The sequence below is a fragment of the Hemiscyllium ocellatum genome, chromosome 32, assembly GCF_020745735.1.
Source record: "Hemiscyllium ocellatum isolate sHemOce1 chromosome 32, sHemOce1.pat.X.cur, whole genome shotgun sequence".
Lineage (NCBI taxonomy): Eukaryota > Metazoa > Chordata > Chondrichthyes > Orectolobiformes > Hemiscylliidae > Hemiscyllium > Hemiscyllium ocellatum.
The window spans coordinates 14180679-14207558 of NC_083432.1; the positions used below are offsets into that span (position 1 = coordinate 14180679).

A 26880-nucleotide genomic window follows, 5' to 3' on the forward strand; every position below is an offset into this window, starting at 1 on the left:
GGCAGCTCCATCTATCCTCATCGTCCTTTCTCCTCTACATCCTGTGAATATTTCTTGAACTATTATTTATAATTTCACATTCAGCAAAATCCATTTTGCTCATTAATGTCCTTCAGGGAAGGAAATCTGCCTTTCTCACCTGGTCTAGCCTACAAATGACTCCAGATCCACAGCAAAATGGTTAACTCTCAACTGCCATCTTAAATTGCTGAGCACGCCACTCCGTCGTCTCAATCACTAGGAAGTGTCAATAAAGAAATGGGACCAAAAGATCACCTGGAATCACCCTAGGCACTGGAAAAGACAACTGGTCAAGCGACAGTCTGACACAGTCATACTCAATGAATCATACATTACCCACAACATTTGTATAGAATTTACAAAGAAACTGGTCTATACAAGCCTTCTCCCAACTAGATTACATTATCTAGCCAGATCCTTTTGTTAGCACCTCCCATTCTAGCTTCCCCTTTAATTCAAGTACTGAGCAAGAAACCTAGATGAGTTCGCTACCACCATCATGGACTTCATAAGCAAATGCGTGCCAAAGAAATCAATCCAGATGTTCCCCAACAGAAACCTTGGACAAACCAGGAAATCCACTTCCTACTGAAAACCAGGCATGCAGCATTCAAGTCAGACAATCCAGACCAGTACAGAAAATCCAGATTTGATTATGCAAAGCCATCAGAGATGCCAAGAGGCAGTACCGCACCAAGTTAGAGACCCAAAGCAACCACACTGACTCCTGCCACCTATGGCAAAGCCTAAACAACATGACGGGATACAAAATGAAGCAGAACAAGATAGCGGACAAAGACGCAATCCTCCTGATGGGTTCAAGCAGAATGCCAGTGGTGCGGTGCCACTTGCTCCCTCCGTCACTACAACAGATGTCAGATCGGCCTTCCTGGGAACCAACCAAGGAAAGCAATAGACCCAGACAGAGCCCTCGTCTGTGTGCTTAGATCCTGTGCAGACCAGCCGGCAGAGGTATTCGCTGACCTGTTCAACCTCTCCCTTCTACAAGCCAAAGTCCCCACCTGCTTCAAGACGACCACTATCTTCCCAGTACCTAAGAAAGCACATGCAACATGCTTTAAAGACTACCGCCCAGTGGCTTTGACCTCCATTATCATGAAGTGCTTCGAGAGGCTGGTCATACACATCAACTCCAGCTGCCCTGCCTACCTCAATCCCCTGCAATTTGCCTACCGATATAACAGATACAGCAGATACCATTCCCCAAGCCCTGTACTCATCCCTGGAACATCTGGACAACAAGGACACCTATTTCAGACTCCTACTTATCAACCACAGCTCTGCATTCCAGACTGATCTCAAAACTCTGAGACCTAGATCTCAACTCTGCCCTCTGTAACTAGATCCTCAGCTTCCTGACCCATAGACCGTGATCAGTGAAGATAGACAACTACACCTCCTCCACAATAACACTCAACACTGGAGACCCCCAAAGATGCACTTTCAGCCACCTGCTGTACTCCTTGTACACCCACAAATGTGTAGCTAAATTCCAAATGAACATGACCTACAAGTTTGCTGATGACACCATGGTTGGAATGGATATCAAAACGATGAGTCTGAATACAGAGCAGTTGCCATACCAGACTTGATAAAACCATTCAATGATAACAACCTCTGTCTCAATGTCAGCAAAACTAAAGAACTGATCACTGACTTCAGAAATAAAACACTCCCAATTACATCAACGGAGTGGAGATTGAGAAGGTTGAGAGCATCACATTCCTAGGAATGGTGATAACCAACAACATGTCATGAACTTCCCATGAAGATGCGACTGTCATTAAGGCACAACGATGCCTCTTCTTCCTCAAGTTGCTGAGGAAATTTGGCATGTTCATAAGGACCCACACTGACTTTGAGACACCATAGAAAGCATACTGCCCAGATGCATAACAGTCTGGTATGGCAACTGCTCTGCCCAGGACCATAAGAAACTAAAGAAGGTTGTGTGCACAGCCCAGGCCATCACAGAAGCCAATCTCCCATCCATGGAGTCCATTTACATTTTTCGTTGCCATAGAAAGGCTGCCATCATCAAAGACCCATCCCACCCTAGTAATGCTCTCCTCCAACCTCTTCCATCAGGCAGAAGATACACACACCAGCAGGTTCAAGAACAGCTTCTTCCCTGCCATTATTAGACTGAAGAATGGACTCTCTAACTTCAAATAATGCTGATCTTGCCTCTTGCATATCCTGTGCGATGTAACCTGTATGTCTCACTCGCCCAAGTTTTTCTCATTCTATGATCTGACTGTGCTTGCTATGATCTAACTGCACTGCTCTCAAACAAAGCTTTTCAATGTACCCAGGAACACGTGACAATCTCTCAATGGGAGACTATTTCGATGATCGTGATTATAACTTCCTAAACTTTACTATAGTCATGCAGAGGGATAGGAGCAGACGGTATGGGAAAGTATTTAACTGGGGGAGGAGGAATTATAATATTATTAGGCAGGAACTGGGCACCTAAATCAGGAACAGATGTTCTCAGGAAAGTGCACAATGGAAATGTGGAGGTTGCTTAGGGAGCACTTCCTGTTAGCGCTGGACAGGTTTGTCCCATTGAGGCAAGGAAGGGATGGTAGGGTGAAGGAACCTTGTCCGACAAGGGGACATTGAGTCAAGAGAAAGAAGGTTGAGGAAGCAAATATCAGACAGGGCTCTACAGATTACAAGGTAACCAGAAAGGAACTGAAGAATAGACTTAGGAAAGTTAGAAAGGGGCATGAAAAAGCTTTAGCTGGTTCGATTAAGGAAAACCCTAATGCATCCTATACTCATGTAAGGGACAAGAGGATGGCTAGAGTGATGGAGGGCCAATTAGGGATAGTGTAACGAACTTGTGCCTGGAGTCGGAGGAGGTAGGGGAGATTCTTAATGAATACTTAATGAATACTTTAATTCAGTATTCATTACTGAGAATGAACTTGTCATTTGTGAGAGTAGCGTGAAACAGGCTGATATGATCCAACAGGTTCATGTTAAGAAGGAGAATGTGATGAAAAATTTGAAAAACATAAGAATAGAGAAGTCCCCTGGACCAATCGGGATTTATCCAAGGTTTTTACAGTAAGCGAGGGAAGAGATTGTTGCGTCTTTGGACGATGATCTTTGTGTCCTCACTGTCCACTGTAGTAGTACCAGATGATTGGAGGGTGGCAGATAGAATACAGAACATTACAGAGCAGTACAGGCCCTTCAGCCCTCGATGTTGCACCGCCCTATCATACTAATCTGAAGTCCATCCCACCTACACTATTCCATGTACGTCCATATGCCTGTTCAATGAAGACTTAAATGCACTTCAACTTGGCGAATCTACTACCATTGCAGGCAAAGCATTCCATACTTTACTACTCTCTGAGTAAAGAAACAATCTCTGACATCTGTCTTATACCTATCTCCCCTCACTTTAAAGTTGTGTCCCCTCGTGTTTGCCATCCCCATACTTGGAAAAAGGCTCTCCCTGTCCACTCTATCTAACCCTCTGATTATCTTGTATGTCTCTATTAAATCATCTCTCAACCTTCTTCTCTCTAATGAGAACATCCTCAAGGCCCTCAGCCTTTCCTCGTAAGACATTCCTCCATACCAGGCAACGTCCTAGTAAATCTCCTCTGCATCCTTTCCAAAGCTTCCACATCCTCCTTAGAATGTGGTGACCAGAATTGTCCACAATACTCCAAGTGCGGCCGCACCACAGTTTTGTACAGCTGTAGCATAACCTTATAGTTCGAGAGCTCAATCCTCTATTAATAAAGGCCAAAACGCTGTATGCCTTCTTAACAACCCTGGCAATCTGGGTGGCAACTTGCAGGGATCTGTGTACATGGACACTGAGATCTCTCTGCTCATCTGCACTCCCAAGAATCTTACCATTAGCCCAGTACTTTGCATTCTGATTACTCCGTCCAAAGTGTATCACCTCACGCTTGTCCAGATTAAACTCCATTTGTCACCTCTCAACCCAGCTCTGCATCCTTTGTCTTTCTGCAACCTACAACATCCTTCGTCACTATCCACAACTCCACCGACCTTCGTGTCTTCTGCAAATTTACTAATCCACCCTAAGCCCTCATCCAGGTCATTTATAAAAATGACGAACAGCAGTGGACCCAACACCGACCCTTGCGGTACGCCGCGAGTAACTGGACACCAAGGTGAACATGTTCCATCAACTACAACCCTCTGTTTTCTTTCAGCAAGCCAATTACTGATCCACAATCCCATTCCTCCGCATTTTGTACAACAGCCTACTGTGGGAACCTTATCGAACGCCTTGCTGAAATCCATATACACCACATCAACCGGTTTACTCTCATCTACCTGTTTGGTCACTTTGTCAAAAAACTCAATAAGATTCGTTAGGCACCAAACCGTGCTGACTGTCCCTGATTAGATTATAAATCCTCTCTCTTATAATCTTTTCCAACACTTTACCAACAACTGAAGTGAGACTCACTGGTCTGTAATTACCAGGGTTGTCTCTACTACCCTTTTTGAAGAAGGGAACCACATTTGCCATCCTCCAGTCCTCAGGCACTATTCCTGTAGACAACGATGATTTGAAGATCAATGCCAAAGGCTCGGCAATTGCTTCCCTTGCTTCCCAGAGGATCCTAGGATAGATCCCATCTGGCCCAGGGAGCTTGTCTATTTTCACTCTACAGTATTTCTAATACCTCTTCCTTGTGAACTTTAATCTCTTCTAGTCTAGATGCAAGTATCTCTGTATCTTCCTTGCCAATATTTTCGTTTTCTATAGTGAACACTGTCGAAAAATATTTAGTTAGTGCTTACCCTAACTCCTCTGACTCCACACACAACTTCCCACTATTATCCTTGATTGGCCCTAATTTAACTCTCGACATTCTTTTATTCCTGACATACCTATGGAAAGCCTTAGAGTTAACCCTGATCCTATCCATCAACAACTTCTCATGTCTCCTCCTAGCTCTTCTGAGTTCTCTTTTTAGGTCTTTCCTGACTTCCTTGTAACCCTCAAACGCCCTGAGTTTTCACATATTGTCCTAACATAAGATGTCTTCTTCTTCTTGACCAGGGATTCCACTTCCTTAGTAAACCACAGCTCACGCGTTCTATATCTTCCTCCCTGCCTGAAAGGTACATACTTATCTAGGACACACAGGAGCTTTTCCTTGAATAAGCTCCACATTTTTAATGTGCTCATCCCTGCAGTTTCCTTCCCCATTCTACGCTTCCTAAATCTTTCCTAATTGCATCGTAATTTCCCTTCCCCCAGCTGTAACGCTTGCTTAGTGGAGTACACCTATCCCATTCCATCACTAAAGTAAACCTGACAGAATTGTGACCGCTGTCGCCAAAGTGCTCACTTACTTCCAAATCTATGGGCGGCACAGTGGCACAGTGGTTAGCACTGCTGCCTCACAGCGCCTGAGACCCGGGTTCAATTCCCGACTCAGGCGACTGACTGTGTGGAGTTTGCATGTTCTCCCCGTGTCTGCGTGGGTTTCCTCCGGGTGCTCCGGTTTCCTCCCACAGTCCAAAAATGTGCAAGTTAGGTGAATTGGCCATGCTAAATTGCCCATAGTGTTAGGTAGGGGTAAAATGTAGGGGTATGGGTGGGTTGCGCTTCGGCGGGTCGGTGTGGACTTGTTGGGCCGAAGGGCCTGTTTCCACACTAAGTCTAATCTAATCTAACACATGACCAGGCTTGTTACCCAGTACTAAATCTAACGTGGCTTCACCCCTTGTAGGCCTGTCTACATACTGTGTCAGGAAGCCCTCCTGCACACACTGGACAAAAACTGACCCATCTATAGTACCCGTAGTGTAGTGATCCCAGTCAATATTTGGACAGTTGAACTCCCCCATGACAACTACCCTGCCCCTCTCACTCCTATCAAGAATCATCTTTGCTCTCCTTGTTATTCCCTTGTTCAAAAAAGGGAATAGGGATAATCCTGGGAATTACAGACCAGTCAGTCTTGCATTTGTGTTGGACAAACTATTGGACAAGATTTATTATACTTGGAAAACCATTGTTTGATTAGAGATAGTTAGCATAGCTTTGTGAGAGGCAGGCCATGCCTCACAAGCCTCACTGAATTCTTTGAGGATGTGATAAAACACATTGTTGAAGGTATAGCAGTGAAAGTGGGGTACATGAATTTAAGCAAGGTATTTGATAAAATTCCCCATGGTAGGCACATTCAAAGTAAGGAGGCATGGGATATAGGGAAATTTGGCTGTCTGGATGCAGAATTGGCTGGGCCATAGAAGACAGAGAGTGGTAGGAGATGGAAAATTTTCAGCCTGGAGCTTGATGACCAGAGGTGCTCCACAGAGATCTGTTCTGGGACGTCTGCCCTTTGTGACTTTTACAAATGACTTGGATGAGGAAGTAGAAGGGTGGGTTGGCAATTTTGCTGATGATACGAAGGTTAGTGGAGTGGCAGATAGTATGGAGGGCTGTTGTAGGTTGCAACAGGACATTGACAGGATGCAGAACTGGACTGATAAGTGGCAGATGGAGTTCAGCCTGGAAAAGTGTGAAGTCATTCCTTTTAGAAGGTTGAATTTGAATACAGAATATCTGGACAGGGTTAAAGGGAGGATTTTTGGCAGTGTGGAAGAACAGAGGGATCTTGGGGTCCATGTCCATAGATCTCTTAAAGTTGTCATCCAAGTTGATAGGGTTGTTAAGAAGGTGTGTGGTGTGTTGGCTTTCATTAGCAGGAGGATTGAGTTTATGCTGCAACTCTGTGGGCGGCACGGTGGCACAGTGGTTAGCACTGCTGCCTCACAGCGCCTGAGACCCGGGTTCAGTTCCCGACTCAAGTGACTGACTGTGTGGAGTTTGCACGTTCTCCCCGTGTCTGCGTGGGTTTCCTCCGGGTGCTCCGGTTTCCTCCCACAGTCCAAAGATGTGCGGATCATGTGAATTGGCCATGCTAAATTGCCCGTAGTGTTAGGTAAGGGGTAAATGTAGGGGTATGGGTGGGTTGCGCTTCGGCGGATCGGTGTGGACTTGTTGGTCCGAAGGGCCTGTTTCCACACTGTAAGTAATCTAATCTAATCTCTATAGAGACCTGGTTAAGCCACACTTGGAATATTGTGTTCAGTTCTGGTCGCCACATTGTAGGGAGAATGTGGAAGTTTTAGAGAGGGTGCTGAGGATGCTCCTGGACTGGGGGGCATGTCTTCCAAAGAAAGGTTGAGCAAGTTAAGGCTTTTCTCACTGGAGGGAAGAAGGGTGGGAGGAGACTTGATAGAGGTATACAAGATGATGAGGAAGGTTTTTAGGAGAGTTGTCAGAGGCCAGTTCTTCACACAGAATGGTGGGTGCGTGGAATGTACTGCCAGTGGAGTCAGATACATGAGGGACATTTAAGCAACTCTTAGATAAGCACATGGATGGTACTAAAATGAAGGGCATGTAGGTTAGTTTGATCTTAGGGTAGGATAAAATGTTGGCACAATAGCAAGGGCCAAAAGATCTGTACTGTGTTGTGCTCAGAATCCCTCCAGTGTGAAAACAGGCCCTTCAGCCCAGCATGTCTACACTGACCCTCTAAGTTTCCCACCCAATTACTCTACATTTACCCCTAACTACTGCACTGAACCTACATATCCCTGAACACTTTGAGCAATATAGCATGGCCAATTAACCTAACTTGCACATCTTTGGACTGTAAGAGGAAACCAGAGCACCCAGAGGAAACCCCTCACAGACAGACAGTCGCCCAAGGCTGTAATTGAACCCGTGTCCCGGACACTGAGGCTGCAGTGCTAGCCACTGTGCCACCCTAACTGTTCTCTGTTCTATGTTCTAGATGTATTATCCAAGTTTCATCAGTTGTATAAATTTATTTTGCACTTGTACATTTACATAGGTACTAATAGCTATCTAACAATTTACTCAAATGGCCAAACCATAGTTAAAACTGAACATATCACAATCAAATTATGTGTTCAGCTACTCTGACCATGTGTGGTTTTCAACAGCAGTCATCTAGTAGTGATCGGTAGTAGATTGTTAATTTTTCTCCTCTACCCTTTGCCTGGTGCACTGAAATCAGCTTGGGGCTTAATCCATTACTTCCAACGAGTTGCTGAACCTCAGTTTGCCATTAGTAATCAACAAAATTTCTGCAGAAGGATAAGTGCAAATAAGTCTCAGTCACTTTTCTTTCTGCATGTATTTTATTGTCTATTGTAGAATCTCTGACACTTAGCACATTTTCAGCACTGCTCTGCCGTAAAAGCTTAGATTCGGTGCTTACATCTTAGAGTAGACTCCGACACCATGTAAATATGTTCTGCTTCCAAAGTGCTTCACTTTGGGGATACAAGATGTAACTGATCTCATTCTTGGTTTGACTATAAGCAGTTACAAAAAGGTTACCATCTCACTGTAGAAGCACAAGTTGAGGTCAATACAGTGCTCTTTTTGTCAAGGAATGAGAGAGATTGCAAAAGTTATTCAGCTTCAGCTTTCAGTTCAAAAAACACCCTTCCATCTATAACTACCATGATGTCTTATGTGCCCAACCTATTTTCGATAAATTAAACTTTGCGAAATGAAAACTACAATCACAAAGGGCAACAGTTGAAAACATCAAAGCAACTTCACTAAGCTGACCAGTCGAGTTTCATCAATGTTAGTAAATAAGACAACTGGTAAGTGTCAAATCCCAATTGCTGTCAAACAATGGAGTTCAATCAATCCATTTGACTTATTTTAAACTGTTCTTATCATGCACTTTTTAACAAGGTGGATTTGACATTTTCAGCCACCAGGTGGCAGTGCCTCATGTAAATGAGGCAGCTGAACTGCAATTGCATCTGCAATCAGTGCACCTGGCAGCTTTTGGGAAATATTTTTTGCGGTGTGAGAAAAGACAGAAACTTAGGATTTCCTCACAACCCGCCAGCCATTTATGATACTACTGTAATACAAGAGAACAGCAAGCAATTTGAACATGAAGACCCAAAAAATAGCAATGATGAATAATCAGATAATGTTTTAGTTTGGTGGCTTTTTGGTCTTTTTATTTTACAGAATATTACAATGGAATCTTTTACATCAATCTGATGCTTCACATTGGGCATTGGTTTGCAGTCACATCCAAAAAGTGCGACAGTAAAATCATCAAGAGGGGTTTGAATGCTTGATCTATGAAGGTAGAGGAGCAGGCAATAGCAGAGACACAAAATGCAATAGAGGTAAGAGAAGTGAAAGAGAAAAAAAGGTAAGACGGGGGAAAAAAATCAGGTAGTTGGAGACAATTTTAATGTCCCTTTTATTCTCACCAGAAATCCTGAGGGTGGCTCTGTCCTCAAAGTCCTGAATTCCAATCTAATCCATAACCAAAAGAATGATCCTTTGTCACAGTCACAGAAGTCCCAATGTGGCACTTGAGCTGTGACTCATTTTCTTCAGTGGAGATGGAAACTTTGAAAATCATCTTTTAAATTGATCAACATTTCCTGACTCAGAGCCAATTTAATCAGATTATGGAATGGAACAAGCAGTTGTGCAACAGCAAAATCTGTGGGTGGAGACATGGTGTCATACACTAAAAACGGAAACTACCATGGAGAGGATTAATTTTTTTTTTAAATGTCACAAAGCTGAACAACTGTTAACAGGTCATAATTTGGAGATGCCGGTGTTGGACTGGGGTGTACAAAGTTAAAAATCACACAACACCAGGTTATAGTCCAACAGGTTTAATTGGAAGCACACTAGCTTTCAGAACGACGCTCCTTCATCAGGTGATTGTGGAGGGTTCAATCTGAACACAGAATTTATAGCAAAAATTTGCAGTGTTAACAGGTCAAGTGCTGAATAAGATCACCTTTTTAATGGCCTGGCATTTCGCTGTTTCAGAGAATCCAATCATCTTATCAGGAGAGCAAATCTTAATGAATGGAAAGCCAGACTTCTCTGCAATCTTTGCAGCCAATGCAGTCTTGCCGCTGTTTGGAGGTCCTGTTGAGAATTAAAATTAGTACTAAATGAACAAATGTAGTGCTTTTTTCTGCATCAGCAATACAAGTAATACAGGCATGTAACAGGCACGTAAGGTGACAACCATACCATAATCTCATACAGGAAAAGACACATGAATCCTTAGAGTGCAGGTTCATAGCTTCTTGAAAGTAGCAGGTATTAGGATAGTGAAGGTGGTGTTTGGTATGTTTTCCTTTATTGGTCAGAGTATTGAGTACGGGAGTTGAGACATCATGTTGCAGCTGTACAGGACATTGGTTAGGCCACTGTTGGAATATTGCATGCAATTCTGGTCTCCTTCCTAGCAGAAGGATCTTGTGAAACTTGAAAGGGTTCAGAAAAGATTTACAAGGATGTTGCCAGGGTTGGAGGATTTGAGCTGTAGGGAGAGGTTGAATAGGCTGGAGCTGTTTTTTCCTGGAGCGTCAGAGGCTGAGGGGTGACCTTATAGAGTTTTATAAAATCGTGAGGGGCATGGATAAGATAAATAGACAAAGTATTTTCCCTGGGGTGGGTGAGTCCAGAAGTAGAGGGCATAGGTTTAGGGTGAGAGGGAAAGCTATAAAAGACACCTAAGGGGCAACTTTTTCACACAGAGGGTGGTACGGGTATGGAATCAGCTACCAGAGGAAGTGGTGGAGGCTTGTACAATTACAGCATTTAAGAGGCATTTGGATGGGTATATGAATAGGAAGGGTTTGGAGGGATATGGGCCAGGTGCTGGCAGGTGGGACTAGATTGGGATGAGAAATCTGGTCAGCATGGACAAGCTGGACCAAAGGGTTTGTTTTCGTACTGTATGTTTCTACGACTCTATAACATGCCCAACACAAATGTATTACAGTACATTCGGCACTACAACATACATTTCCCATATCACCTGGAATCCATCCAAACTCCAGATGGGGCAGAAATATTTAAAACAAAACAGGTTAATTAGTATGAAACTCTGAAAAACTACAATTAAAGTAGCACTTTTATTTCTGACAGGATGGTATTGCATGCCACATTTCTCTCAAAACCCCAATTGCCAGCTACAATCGTAAAATAACTGACGTAACAGCAGCTAATTATGTACTTTGACTCGAGTTGAATACTCTGAAGTTTTGGCCAGAACATGTTCCGGCTCAGGCAAGAAAAGACAAGTATGCTAATTTTAGTTAACTCCGAGTCAAAAAGTTACCTTTAAAATGCCTGTCAAGATAGTCTAAGGACTATTTGATTTATATGGAGCAAGAACGAGCAAAAGGATCTCTGGTGACAATGAGTTTGAACAGCTAATTGACCTTCCATGATCTTCTATTCTCAATTCTGTGCCTAACCTGTGTTATTTATCAAGTAACAGAAAACTGAGGTGCCTGAGATTATACTTTTACCCTACTGTAAAATTTGAAGAATTTGACAGTTTCCAGATTTGGGCCCCTTTATGTCAGTAATGCAATCCATCAGTAGCAAAGCATCACTGAAAAACGCGTTGAAAAACAAATACAAAGACCATTTTGCTGGTGTTTTGTCTTATTCTTCACATGGTCATTTCATTAAACTTAGTAGATAATGGATATGACAGATCAGCACACAGCATCTGAACCCATACTCTTGGTCCTATACCAATATCTTCTATTAGTTCAAGTCAGTCTGTGCATAAGTTCCAGTGTCTGAGAGGCCCAACCCCCTTCCCAACACAATCAAACTGCAAAGAAAGAAACTGAGCTACATGTCTACCAAACTGTTCAACAATAAACTTGCATTTAGCACGTGGAAAGGATTGGTGTTGTTGCATTTAGGAACATGGGTTACATCCATGACCAACAACTTTAATTGTAACTATTTGTAGAATTTTTAATCAACGTGGCAGTCTGTTTGATTACTTTATCCAGCCAACCTGCCTTCCATCACATCTGATACTTGTATAAGGAATAGACAAATGTTGAAAGTAAAAGCATTTTTTTTTAAAAAATGCTCTCATGATTTTTCTGCCTAGTTGCTTGCAGCAGTGTCAAAGAGATAAATCTTGATTTCCAGTCAATTCTGCAAGTTGGCAACATGTTGCTGCCTAAAGTCTATTTGTATGGGATAGATCCATGAGTAAAGAAGGTCGCCAATCAAGTATTTATTTTAAGCAGTCAATTTTGTACCCTCAAATCACATGGGTTTTAGTAAATTATCTAAAGCTCTTGATGAATTTTTAAAAAGGTTTCAAAAACACTAATAAGTAGTCAGAATTTGAAATTAGATTCAGCAACCACTCGTAATTATCTACCAATTATCCAATTCTGTGCATTCTTAGATAAAAACCAGGAGACAAAGGATATGATAGATCTAATTTTTGAAATATCCATTCTTGGGCCTGGATTCTTGTCCATTCCTGGTTGCTCTTGAGACAATGGTGGCTGCTTCCTTCTTAAACTGCTGCGGTCAGTGTGCTGTAAGTCGATGCACAATGTCATTATGAAGTGATACTCAGGATTTTGACTCAGTACAGTCAAGGATGGATGATATACTTCCAAGTCAGGATGCTGAATGGTTTGGAGGGGAACTTACAGGACATTTTCTAACACACTTCTGCCTTGTCCTTCTAGATAGTAGCAGTCATGAGTTTGATCACAACATGTTGTCTAATGAGCCTTGGTGTATCTCTGCAATGTATCTTATATGTGGTACACTATACTCTGTCAGTGCATCTGTGACAAAGAAAACAAATGCTTGCGGACTTGGTGCCAATCAAGTGGGCTGCTTTGTCCGTGATACTGTCAATGCTTTCATCAGTGTCCTTCAAGCTGCATCCATCTAGGCAAATGGAAGCATTCCATCACATCGCTGGCTTGTACCTTGTAGATGGAGGACATGTTTTGGACATTTAGGAATTCAGTCATGTACTTCAGGTTTTTTGGCCTCCGAACTGCTGTTATAGCCACAGTATTTGTATGACCAATCCAATTCAGATTTTGCTCAAAGATAAAACCTAGCAAGTTGTTAGTAGGGGGACTCAGCAATAATAACATCACTAAATGCCAAAGGGATGGTCAGATTGTTTCTTGCTGGAGATGGTCATCATCTGGCACTTGTGGGATGTGGAATTTAATTGTCACTTCTCAGCCCAAGTGTGGACCTTTTGCAGATATTGTTGCATTTGGACATACTTCAGTATCTTAGGAGTTCTGAATGATGCTAACATTATGCAGCTGTCAGCGAGCATACTACTTCTGACCATTTGACAGAGGGAAGACCATTTGTGATGCAGATAAAGACGGTTGGGCCTATGTCACTACCCTGAGGAACTCTTGCAGAGACTACCTTCAAAGGAGATAACTACCCTCAACAACTGCAATCATCTTCCTGTGTGGTGGTATAACTCAAACCAGCAGAGAACTTTCCTCAAATTCCGCTGACAAGTTTTGAAAGTGGTCCTCGATGCCACACATGGTCAAATGCAGCCTTGATATCAAGGGCAGTCACATTTACCTCACCTCTGCAGCTCCTTTTTCTATGTTTGAACTAAGGCTATAATGAGGTCAGAAGCCAAATGGCCTGAGCAGGAAAGAATCTTGGCTGGAGGCAGGGACATGATGATAGCACCACAACAACTCTAATTCAGCCTGACTTTTTCTTTTACAAATTTTGCAATCAACCTGGTCATAGCTATTTCACACTTCTGGAGTAGGTGGGACTTGAATCCAAGCCTCGAGACCCAAGAGGTAGAGCCACTACCATTGTGCTGCAAGAATATTTCAAATCGATTTTTAAAAAAAATTTACAAGCTTTTAGTCACACAGCACATATTGTGCCTCTCCAACCCAAGTAAGATATTTTCCCAGGAGAAAGTGAGGACTGCAGATGCTAGAGATCAGAATCCAAGAGTGTGGTGCTGGAAAAGCACAGCCAGTCAGATAGCATCCAAGGAGCAGGAGAATCAATGTTTCAGGCATAAGTCCTTCATTAGGCTGTGCTTTTCCAGCACCACACTCTTTGATGAAGATATTTTCCAGTCAAATTATCCAGAGACATTATGACACAACTCTGGAGGAGGTGGGACTTCAACCCAGGCCTCCAGGCTCAAAAGGTAGGGATACTACCATCGTACCACAAGAGCCCTTCAGCCTGACCGAGATTTTTTGTGGAGTTGCACTTTCTAATCAACCTGTTCAATGATGTTGTTTCACACCACTGAAACAGGTGGGACGTGAACTCGGCGTTTCCTGCCTCAAAAAGGTAGGAATAATACTGCTGTGCCACAAGAGCCTTTGAGCCTGCCTTGTTCTTTAATTAGCTGAAAATGTGTTGCTGGAAAGGTGCAGCAGGTCAGGCAGCATCCAAGGAGCAGGAGAATTGACGTTTTGGGCATGAGCCCTTCTTCAGGAATGAGGAGAGTGTGCCAAGCAGGCTAAGATAAGAGGTAGGGAGGAGGGACTTGGGGAGGGGCATTTGAAATGTGGTAGGTGAAAGGAGGTTAAGGTGAGGGTGATAGGCCGGAGTGGGGGTGGGGGCGGAGAGGTCAGGAAGAAGATTGCAGGTTAGGAAGGTGGTGCTGAGTTCGAAGGTTGGGACTGAGACAAGGTGGGGGGAGGGGAAATGAGGAAACTGGAGAAATCCGAGTTCATCCCTTGTGGTTGGAGGGTTCCTCGACGGAAGATGAGGCGCTCTTCCTCCAGCCGTCGTGTTGCTATGGTCTGGCGATGGAGGAGTCCGAGGACCTGAATGTCCTTGATGGAGTGGGAGGGGGAGTTGAGTGTTGAGCCACGGGGTGGTTTGGGTTGGTTGGTTCAGGTGTCCCAGAGGTGTTCTCTGAAACATTACGCAAGTAGGCAGCCTGTCTCCCCAATATAGAGGAGGCCACATCGGGTGCAGCGGATGCAATAGATGGTGTGTGTGGAGGTGCAGGTGAATTTGTGGCACATATGGAAGGATCCCTTGGGGCCTTGAAGGGAAGTAAGGGGGGAGGGGTGGGTGCAAGTTTTGCATTTCTTGCGGTTGCAGAGGAAGGTGCCGGGAGTGAACATTGGGTTGGTGGGGGGTGTGGACCTGACAAGGGAGTCACAGAGGGAGTGGTCTTTGTGGAACGCTGATAAGGGAGGGGAGGGAAATATATCCCAGGTGGTGGCAGAAATAATACGGTGTATATGGAGGTTGGTGGGGTGGTAGGTGAGGATCAGTGGGGTTCTGGCCTGGTGGCGGTCGGAGGGGCGGGGCTCAAGGGCGGAGGAGCGGGAAGTGGAGGAGATGCGGTGGAGAGCATCGTCAATCACGTCTGGAGGGAAATTGCGGTCTTTGAAGAAGGGGGTGGTGCCAGTGTAGCTGCAGAAGATGGACTGTTCCACACGTCCGACAAAGAGACAGGCATAGCTGGGGCCCATGCGGGTGCCCACGCCTACTCCTTTGGTTTGGAGGAAGTGGGAGGATTGGAAAGAGAAGTTGTTCAGACACGTCTGGAACACCACCCACGCCCTCCACCTCCTCCATGATTTTCGCTTCCCCGGTCCCCAACGCCTTAACTTCACCATGGACATCCAGTCCCTGTACACCTCCATCCCCCATCACGAAGGACTCAATGCCCTCCACTTCTTCCCTTCCCGCCATACCAACCAGTACCCTTCCACTGACACCCTCCTTCGACTGACTGAACTGGGCCTCACCCTGAATAACTTCTCTTTCCAATCCTCCCACTTCCTCCAAACCAAAGGAGTAGGCGTGGGCACCCGCATGGGCCCCAGCTATGCCTGCCTCTTCGTCGGACGTGTGGAACAGTCCATCTTCGGCAGCTACACTGGCACCACCCCCCCACCTTTTCCTCCGCTACATCGATGACTGTATCGGCGCTGCCTCGTGCTCCCACGAGGAGGTTCAACAGTTCATCCACTTTACCAACACCTTCCACCCCGACCTCAAATTTACCTTGACTGTCTCAGACTCCTCCCTCCCCTTCCTAGACCTCTCCATTTCTATCTCGGGCGACCGAATCAACACGGACATTTACTATAAACCAACCGACTCTCACAGCTACCTAGACTACACCTCCTCCCACCCTGCCCCCTGTAAAATCGCTATCCCATATTCCCAATTCATTTGTCTCTGCAGCATCTGCTCCCAGGAGGAGCAGTTCCAATACTGAACAACCCAGATGGCCTCCTTCTTCAAAAACCGCAATTTCCCCCCAGACGTGATCGACGATGCTCTCCACCGCATCTCCTCCACTTCCCGCTCCTCCGTCCTTGAGCCACGCCCCTCCAATCGCCACCAGGACAGAACCCCACTGGTCCTCGCCTCCCACCCCACATAACATCATATCATCCGTCATCATTTCCGCCGCCTCCAAATGGACCCCACCACCAGGGATATATTTCCCTCCCCTCCCCTATCAGCGTTCCAAAAAGACCACTCCCTCCGTGACTCCCTTGTCAGGTCCACATCCCCCACCAACCCAACCTCCACTCCCGGCACCTTCCCCTGCAACCGCAAGAAATGCAAAACGTGTGCCCACACCTCCCCCTTACTTCCCTCCAAGGCCTCAAGGGATCCTTCCATATCCGCCACAAATTCACCAGCACCTCCACACACATCATTTACTGCATCCGTTGCACCCGATGTGGCCTCCTCTATACTGGGGAGACAGGCCGCCTACTTGCGTAACGTTTCAGAGAACACGTCTGGGACACCCGGACCAACCAACCCAACGACCCCGTGGCTCAACACTTCAACTCCCCCTCCCACTCCACCAAGGACATGCAGCTCCTTGGACTCCTCCATCACAGACCATAACAACACGACAGTTGGAGGAAGAGCGCCTCATCTTCCGCCTAGGAACCCTCCAACCACAAGGGATGAACTCGGATTTCTCCAGTTTCCTCATTTCCCCTCCCCCCACCTTGTCTCAGTCCCAACCCTGAAGCTCAGCACCACCTTCCTAACCTGCAATCTTCTTCATGACCTCTCCGCCCCCAACCCGACTCTGGCCTATCACCCTCACCTTAACCTCCTTCCACCTGTCGCATTTCAATGCCCCTCCCCCGAGTCCCTCCTCCCTACCTTTTATCTTAGCCTGCTTGGCACACTCTCCTCATTCCTGAAGGAAGGGCTCATGCCCGAAACATCGATTCTCCTGTTCCTTGGATGCTGCCTGACCTGCTGCGCTTTTCCACCAACACATTTTCAGCTCTGATCTCCAACATCTGCAGTCCTCACTTTCTCCTTGTTCTTTAATTAACCTATTTTTCTAATCAATCTGTCCTGAGATGTTACTACACACCTGTGGAGCAGATCAGACTTAAACTTCGGCCTTCCAGTCCAGGAGTAGAGACACTAGTACAAAAGGACTAAGAAGAGCTGATATGCTCTTTGTTCGACAGGTCTAGCAATTGTACATAAAAACAAAAGCAAGGGAGACTGGAAAGTCTGCATTATGTCTTTATCACAGAATATAGTTAGCTCTGGCCTCAACTTGGACAATAAATTAATCTTTACCAGAAACCAAAAACTAATTCATGCGTCAAGCTAAGGTAATATCAAATGCTTGTGTGTGGTGGGATACTTAACAAAAGCTGCAGTTCTGGATTCAAACTGCTGCCTTGTGCAACAATGCTAACAGCTATCCTACCTTATTCTTGTATTAATTGTCCAGGCTGAAGGTAATGTTGGTCCTGGTAATTGCTGCAAATGTGTTGCTGGTCAAAGCACAGCAGGTTAGGCAGCATCTCAGGAATAGAGAATTCGACGTTTCGAGCATAAGCCCTTCATCAGGAAGGGCTGGTAATTGCAACTTATATTTCCAACGATGTGAGGCAATCTATTTCATACCTGGCTTTTATCTTCAGCAGCAGTATAGCTGCGCCATTGTTCCCACAAACAGCCTTTCTACTACTGGGCACATTGAGGGTTCTGAGTCAGGTTGGCAATCAGGAAGGCCAATGAAATCCAATGCATGATGCAGGGAATACCAATAGATCAATAGAATGAATTTGGCATTCAGAGACAAGATCTCTAGTCGTCTGTTCCTTGGACTGCAATTAATTCTTCCATGAGATGTGAGGCAGCATCGTGGCTCAGTGGTCAGCACTGCTGCCTTCAGCACCAGAGACCTGGGTTCAATTCCAGCCAATGGGAGAATGTGCAAATTCCACACAGACAGACATTCTCCCAGTGGCTGCATGGATTTCCTCCGGGTGGTCCTGTTTCCATACTGTAGAGATTCTTTCATTCTTTCTATGTGGGCATCAATGAAAAGACTACATTTAGCTGATCCATAACAGTCCTTGAGAAGGCAGAATTAAGGTGCCTTAGAACATTACAGTGCAGTACAGGCCCTTCAGCCCTCAATGTTGTGCCAACCTGTGGAACCAATCTGAAGCCCACCTAACCTCCACTATTCCATTCTCATCCATACGCCTATCCTATGACAATTTAAATGCCCTTAAAATTAGCAAGTCTACTACTGTGGCAATGGGTTCCACACCCTGACTACTTTTACAGAGCTGCAGTAAAACCTCGCAGCTCTTAAACTCAATCTCCCTGTTAATGAAAGCCAAAACACCATATGCCTTCTGCATAACCCTATCAACTTGGGTGGCAACTTTGAGGGATCGATGTACATGGACCCCAAGATCACGCTGTTCCTCCACACTGCCAAGAGTCCTGTCTTTAAACCTGTATTCAGTATTCAAATTTGAAATTCCAAAATGAATCACTTCGCATTTGTCCAGGTGAACTCCATCTGCTATTTCTCAACCCAACTCCACATCCTGTCATTGACATGCTGTCGCCTGCAACACGATCCACAACATCACCGACCTTTATGTCATCGGCAAACTTACTAAACCACCCTTCCATTTCTTCATCGAAGTCATTTATAACAAAACTACAAAAGCAGAGGCCCAAGAACAGTTCGTTGTGGGACACCACTGGTTACCAACCTCCAAGTGGAATACTTGCCATCCACTACCCCTCGCTGTCTCTTTTCGGCCAGTCAATTCAGTATCCAGACAGGCAAATTTCCCTGTATCCCATATCTCCTAACTTTCTGAAGTCTAATAAATTCTTCAGGCATTATTTCCTCTTCCTGAAGCCACATTGACTTGGCTTGGTTTAAAATGCGATAACCTAATTGGCCCATAATTACCTGCTTTTAGTTGTCTTCCTTTTTGAATAGGGATACTACACTGGCATTTTTCCAGAATCTAACAATTCTTGGAAGATAACTACCAATGCATCCATTATTTCTGCAGTTACTTCCTTCAAAGTCCTAGGATGCATTCCATCAGATCCAGGGGACCTATCAATTTTTAGCCCCATTTGGTTCTGTAATACTTTTTCCTAATGACAATTATTTCATTTTTTTCCTCACCCTTTCTTGTGCTGTAACTATTTAATATTTTTGTAATGAGAAGATTGATGCAAGTATTTAACTCAATTCCTCATACACCGATTTTACAATTAGTTCATACATTCTATTTACTATCCCAGGTGTATGGTGTGTCAGTGTGGTCTTTGTGTAGTAACCATGATAACTAAAGGTACAAAACACACACTACGTTCAGATGCTTTATCAGCATCATAACTATTTCTTTACCCTACATACACGAGCATTTGGATTAACATTACTTTTCACTTGAAGATATATAATAATTTCTACTTTAAGGATTCTTTTCATATGCCTTCAATACTGCTATGGATCGCTCATGAACCACTTCAGTCCATTGCAGGGTGGAGGCTAGGTACCCAATTTGGAATAGAGTGCCAGGATTTTGATTTATTAACAGTAACAAAATGGTAACATAATTCCAAGTCAGGATGGTGGATACTGTGTATTCAGAGACCAGATATGATGCTTCCACTTTCCAGGTCAATGTAAAATAACTAAAGACCAGTGCCCTTGACATGGATGTCCTCTTTATTTCCTTCCCTATTTCACTGGTAAAAATAAGATCCACTTACCTTCCAACAGGACACTGACCAGTGGGGTGCGATCACTGTTCTTAGTTTGCTGGACAAGCAACTCTCCATCATCAAGGGCCCGTGTGACAGGATCGCCCCACACAATGATTCCATTCATGATGTAGCTGTCATAATCTTCCTGGTTTATGCCAAAAGCCTATGAAAGAAGTTGTGAAACCACATCACACACCCATACTTCTGAAAATCAACACACATCTGACTGTCAACTTGATAAATTATTTCAGGGAAGGCAGAGAATATAATCCAAAACAAACTAACATCATAGATAAGCATAGAACACCATTAGACTTTTCAGTTAGTTTGTTGGGGTATAAACTGTCCAAAGTCAAACATCACGAATGATGAAGAACTTATGTTGGAAGCATCAACTCTCCTGCTCCTCGGATGCTGCCTGATCTGCTGTGCTTTTCCAGCATCACACGTTTTGACTCTGATCTCCAGCATCTGCAGTTCTCACTTCCCCCCTACAAACTGCCCATCACCCAACTTCGGTGTTCCTAGCACTCTCGTCTCTGCTCGTTACTGCATCTCCAAATGGGAGGGTAGGTAGGCAATCTACTTAGAACATAAAACAGTACAACGCAGTACAGGCCCTTCAGTCCACCACGTCGTGTCAAGTATTTATCTTAGTCAAAGATCAACCTAATCTAAACACACCTCAATTTACTGCTGTCCATGTGCTTGCCAGAGCCACTAAAATGCCCCTAGTTTCTATGACTCTACTATTACTGCTGGCAGTGCATTGCACCCACCATTCTCTGCGTAAAGAACCTATCTCCCCTATACTTTCCTCCAATCACCTTAAAATTATAACCCCTCATGACAATTATTTCTGCTGTGGGAAAATCTCTGGCTATCTACTCTAACTATGCCTCTCATTACCTTGTACACCTCCACAAAGTCACCTCTCTTCCTTCTTTTCTCTAGTCTGAAAAGCCCTAGCTCACTCAGCCTCTCTTCATTAGACAAGCCCTCCAGTCCAGGCAGAACTCTGGTAAATCTCCTCTGCACCCTCTTGAAATCCTTCCTATAAAGGAGACCAGAAGTGAACACAATATTTCAAGTGTGGTCTAACCAGGGTTTTATGGAGCTGCAGCAAAACCTCACAGCTCTTAAACTCAATCCCCCTGCTAATGAAAGCCAACACACCATACACCTTCTTAACAACCTCAAAATCCTGCTGTTTCTCCAAACTGCCAAGAATCCTGTCTTTAACCCTGTATTCAGCATTCAAATTTGAACTTCCAAATGAATCATCACAATTAACCAGACTGAACTCCATCTGCCACTTCTCAGCCCAGCTCTGCATCAACCCTTGACACTACGTACAACACTACCGACCTTCGTGTCATCGGCAAACTTCATAACCCACCCTTATACTTCTTCATCCAAGTATTTTACCAAAACTACAAACAACAGAGGTCCAAGAACAGATCCCTGTAGGACACCACTGGCCACCAACTTCCACAGAGAATACCTTCCAACCATTTCCACTTGGTGTCTTCTTTTGGCCAGCAAATTCTGTATCCAATCAAATTTCCCTGGATCCCATACCTCCTAACTTTCTGAAAAGCCTACAGAACCTTATCAAATGCCTTACTGAAATCCATATACACTGCTTGACCTTTGTTAATTTGTCTCGTCATGTCCTCAAAGAACTCAATAAGGTTTGTGGGGCAAGACCTGCCCCTCACAAAGCTATGCTATCTTTAATGAAACTGTGTTTGTTCCAAATAGTCATAAATCCCGTCTCTTAGAATCCTTTTCAGTACCTTGAATACCATAGATGTAAGACTGGCTTGTCGGTAATTCCCAGGATTTCCCTATTCCCTTTCTTGAACAGAGGAACAACATTCGCCTCCCTCCAATCATCCGGTACTACTCCTGTGGAGAGTGAGGATGCAAAGATCATCACCAGAGGTGCAACATTCCTCACTTCCCGTAGTAATCTTGAATATATTTGGTCCAGCCCTGGGCCTTACCTATGTCGATGCTTCCCAGAACTTCCAGCACATCCACTTTCCTAATATAATTCTGTTCAAGCTTATTAACCCGGTCCATGGTGTTCTCACTATCAACAAGGTCCCCCTCTCTACGGAATACTGAAGCAAAACTCATTTAGGGCCTCCCCTACCTCTTCAGTCTCCTGGCACAAGTTCCCTCCACTATCCCTGATCAGTCCTACCCTCTCTAATCACTCTCTTACTCCTCACTTAAAATGTCGAATGCCTTTGGTTTTTCTCTAATCCTTACTGCCAAGAGATTTTGCACCCCCTCCCCTTCTCAGTTCATTTTTGAGTTATTTTCTAGCTAGCCTATATTTCTTTAAAGTTGTGCCAAATCCTTATCTCCTCAATCTAAAATAAGCTTCCTTTTTCCTCTTGACAAGAAGCTCCTCTTCTCTTGTCATCCAAGGCTCTTTCACCTTACCATTCCTGGTCTATCTCAGAGAAACAAAATTACCCCACATTCGCAATAAGCGTGACTTAAACAGCCTCCACATTTCTGTTGTGCCTTTTCTGTAGGACAATTGTTCCCATTTATACTCCACAGCTCCTGTCTAATGGCAGTAAAATTTTTCCTCTCACAATTAGGTACCTTCTCATACTGTCAGTTCTTATCCCTCTCCATGGCTATGGCGAGGGAATTGTGGTCACTATCACCAAAATGTTCTCCAACTGAGAGATCTGACACCTGGCCTGGCTCATTTCCTAGCACCAAATCCAATATAGCATCCTCCCTAGTTGGCCTATCCACATAGTGAGTTCGGAATCCATCCTGGATGCACCTGACAAAAGTCGCCTCCATTCAGACTGTCTGCACTAAGGGAGGTTTCAATCAATATTGGGGAAGTTGAAGTCTCCCATAACAACTTAGATGTCTGCAGCTTTCCAAAATCTGCTGTTGAATCTGTTCTTCCAGCTATCTGGGGCGGGGGGGGGGGGGCGTCGACTTTCAAGGAGCTATGAACCTGCACTCCAAGGTCTCTTTGTTCAGCAGCATTCCCTAGGACCTTACCATTAAGTGTATAAGTCCTGCTAAGATTTGCTTTTCCAAAATGCAGCACCTCACATTTATCTGAATTAAACTCCATCTGCCACTTCTCAGCTCATTGGCCCATCTGGTCAAGATCCTCTTTTAACCTGAGGTAACCCTCTTCGCTGTCCACTGCACCTCCAATTTTGGTGCCATCTGCAAACTTGCTAACTGTACCTCTTATGCTCACATCCAAAACATTTATGTAAATGACAAAAAGTAGAAGGCCCAGCACCGATCCTTGTGGCACTCCACTGGTCACAGGCTTCCAGTCTGAAAAGCAACCCTCCACCACCACCCTCTGTCTTCTATCTTTGAGCCAGTTCTGTATCCAAATGGCTAGTTCTCCCTGTATTCCATGAGATCTAACCTTGTTAATCAGTCTCCCGTGGGGAACCTTGTTGAACGCCTTACTGAAGTCTATATAGATCACATCTACTGCTCTGCCCTCACCAGTTTTCTTTGTGACTTCTTCAAAAAACTCAATCAAGTTTGAGAGTCATGATTTCCCATGCACAAAGCCATGTTGACTATCCCTAATCAGTCCTTGCCTTTCCAAATACATGTACATCCTGTCCCTCAGGATTCCCTCCAACAACTTGTCCACCACCGAGGTCAGGCTCACTGGTCTATAGTTCCCTGGCTTGTCTTTACCGTCCTTCTTAAACAGTGGCACCACGTTTGCCAACATCCAGTCTTTTGGCACCTCACCTGTGACTATCGATGATACAAATATCTCAGCAAGAGGCCCAGCAATCACTTCTCTAGCTTCCCACAGAGTTCTCGGGTACACCTGATCAGTTCCTGGGGATTTATCCACCTTTAACCGTTTCAAGACATCCACCACTTCCTCCTCTGTAATCTGGACATTTTGCAAGATGTCACCATCTATTTCCCTACAGTCTATATCTTGTATATCCTTTTCCACAGTAAATACTGATGCAAATATGATTATAAAAATTAAAATTTCAAGGTGTTATTTTGAGCATTTTTTGAAGAGATCTAAATGAACATGTGTACTGCAGTTATTTCTACTGTTAATCATGCATACAGTAACAATAAGTAAAGCATTTTCCATTGATCCTTCAGGACATTGTAAGTGGTTTATACTTTTTGTCATTTACATAAATGATTTGGATGCGAGCATAAGAGGCGCCACCGTGCCGCCCACAAACTAGAGGGCATAGGTTTAGGGTGAGAGGGGAAAGATATAAAAGAGACCTAAGGGGCAACCTTTTCACACAGAGGGTGGTATGTGTATGGAATGAGCTGCCAGAGGATGTGGTGGAGGCTGGTACAATTGCAACATACCCATCCAAATGCCTCTTCAATATGAATAGGAAGGGTTTGGAGGGATATGGGCCGGGTGCTGGCAGGTGAGACTAGATTGGGTTGGGATATTGGGTCGGACCGACGTGTCTGTTTCCATGCTGTACATCTCTATGACTAACCGAAAGGAAACTTTCATTGTTCTAACTTTGTAAAGTCTAGGAGATAGTAAGTACTACAGATGCTGAAGAGTCAGAGTTGATAAAGTGTGGTGCTAGAGAAAGCACAGCAGGTTAGGCAGCATCCAAGGAGCAGGACTGTTGACATTCCAGGCAGGACCCTTCATTACGACCTGATAGTATCTTATAAATTCAAGCAGCCTCCTCTCTCCCGTGACCCCGGAAGATTCATTGGTCAGAAAACCTGTAACTGATCTCAAAAATGTTGCACTCTGCAATGTGAACAGTCTTGCATTCAGGGAGAAATGCTGACCCCAACTGGCTTATCTTAAGTAAGCAAAGTTTACAGTATAACTGTTAATAGCCCAATATGTTCAATAGCTTTTTGAGACTTCAAATGATTCTAAGAGTCAACTCATTGTGAACTGAAAGACAATAGCTGTAATCTCCATCATTGGATACCATCCACCACCTTCCCAATAACTTCATCTGGGTCTCCTTCTGATCTTTAACTTACCCATGTTTGATGCCAAACAAACTTCAGTTCAGGTCACAGGACCCCCTCCATTTTGTCTCAAAGACAGTTCCAAAACATGAAATTATTATTAAAAAATGTTGTAGTTGCAACATGATCTGTATCAAGTGCTTGTTACAATAAAAACTGACAATGTGGTAGATACAGAAGTTAACAAAGTCTCACGAGATATTTTAAATCATCTAATCATCACAGAATCCCTAGAAAGTGGAAGCAGGCCATTCAGCCCATCAAGTCCACACTGGCCCTCCAAACAACATCCCACCCAGACCCAACCTGCCCCAGTAATCCACCTAGCCTGCACATTCCTGGACACTACAGACAACTTAACATGACCAATCCACCTAACCTGATTATCTTACACTGTGGGAGGAAACCAAACTACCTGGAGTAAACCCATGCAGACAAGAGGAGAACGTGCAAATTTCACACAGGTAGTCACCCGAGAGTGAGATCAAATCCGGGATCCTGGTGCTATGAGGCAGCAGCGCTAACCACTTAGCCACCTTGCTGTCCCTATGGTGTATTATGCACACTACTAAAGTGTGTTCCAAAAACAGAAGATAGGCACCGCCATTAAACATGGCTACTGTGATCTAACAATGCATGCAGTTGTGCCCAGAACATCACATCAATTCATGATGACGACTGAACCATCCAAAGTGAAGTATATTTGATTTTAAAATAAGCACTGCAGCAATTATAAGTGCATTCCAATCAAATATAAATAGTTTTCTCTGAACCACAGTGATTTCAGTAGTTTTCTGTATCAACTGAAAGTAAAGTTTATTCTAACTCTGAAATGGGATTAAACTGATTCATATTTTCAAAACAGTCTGCACAAATAATGACAGAGCCAAATGGGGTTACACAGGACATCATCTAGCAGTGGCACAGGCCTCAAAGTTAAAATTCACACAACACCACATTATAGTCCAACATGTTTATTTGAAAGTGCAAGCTTTCAGAGGTGCAAGCTTCCTTCATCAGGTAACTAGTTGGGGAGGATCATTGGACAGAGAATTTACAGTAACAGATGAAAGTGTCATACAACTAATGCGATGTATTGGACAGACCAAGACTGCTGTTAAGTCATAAAAATACCTCAGAAAATTCAACTTTGTCTCAAGCCAGACCTTCCAATAAATTCAAAGCCAGTAAATCAACATTATTAAATCCAGTGCCAAATCACATCAGTTCTAAATGGACAACAAACAGTCTGGAATGATTGCCATGGAATCAGAGAAGTATTGCAGTTTCAATGTGCAGTGATTAGGTACTTACAGGTTTTATATCATTCTCCAGAGATGTTAAGAAGTCTCCCCTCATCACTTGCAGTTTCTCAGCTTTTTCCATGTCAACTTCCACTTTGGTTGCTGCCTAATTATGGGAGAAATGGTAAATGGTAAATATCAACTTATTTTTTAACTTTTAACATTTTACTTTTACAAAAGAAAAAAATCTGAGTTCTCAATACCCAACTGGGCATTCATACAGTAAAACTCTGCAGAAATAAGACATTGGGTCCTTCACACTTTCCAACACTAATCATGTTTTCAGCCCCAGCAGATTATCAGGAAGGAGGCTGTGTAGAGGCAATATTGTTTTCTGATAAAGCTCAACTGTGAGATTATTTTCTATCAATTTGTGGAGTATTCAGTAAATAATTTTCAAGAGTACACATTTCAATCCCAATTTGAATCCACTTACATTACTAGCTCTATCTACACTGACAGCAACTTTGTTCTTCACCCGAGTCATCACTGCTCATCTATCATTTTAATGAAGAACGAACATACATTTATGTAATGCCTTTCTCCACCTCAAACCATCCCAATGCATTTTGTCATCAATTAAATACTCTGCAA

At 44.0% G+C, this 26880-nt stretch overlaps 1 protein-coding gene across 1 annotated transcript in view; it reads right to left on the minus strand.

The window, feature by feature from the left end:
• Window positions 1-26880, minus strand: part of LOC132830782 (vesicle-fusing ATPase) — a 277011-nt gene that overhangs the window by 112363 nt on the left and 137768 nt on the right. Inside the window, exons 13-15 of the mRNA XM_060848627.1 lie at window positions 26297-26392; window positions 19973-20129; window positions 9897-10030 (exon numbers count right to left, since the gene is read on the minus strand). Of these exons, the coding sequence (XP_060704610.1) occupies window positions 9897-10030; window positions 19973-20129; window positions 26297-26392 (387 nt within the window). The remainder of the gene's footprint in view (window positions 1-9896; window positions 10031-19972; window positions 20130-26296; window positions 26393-26880) is intronic.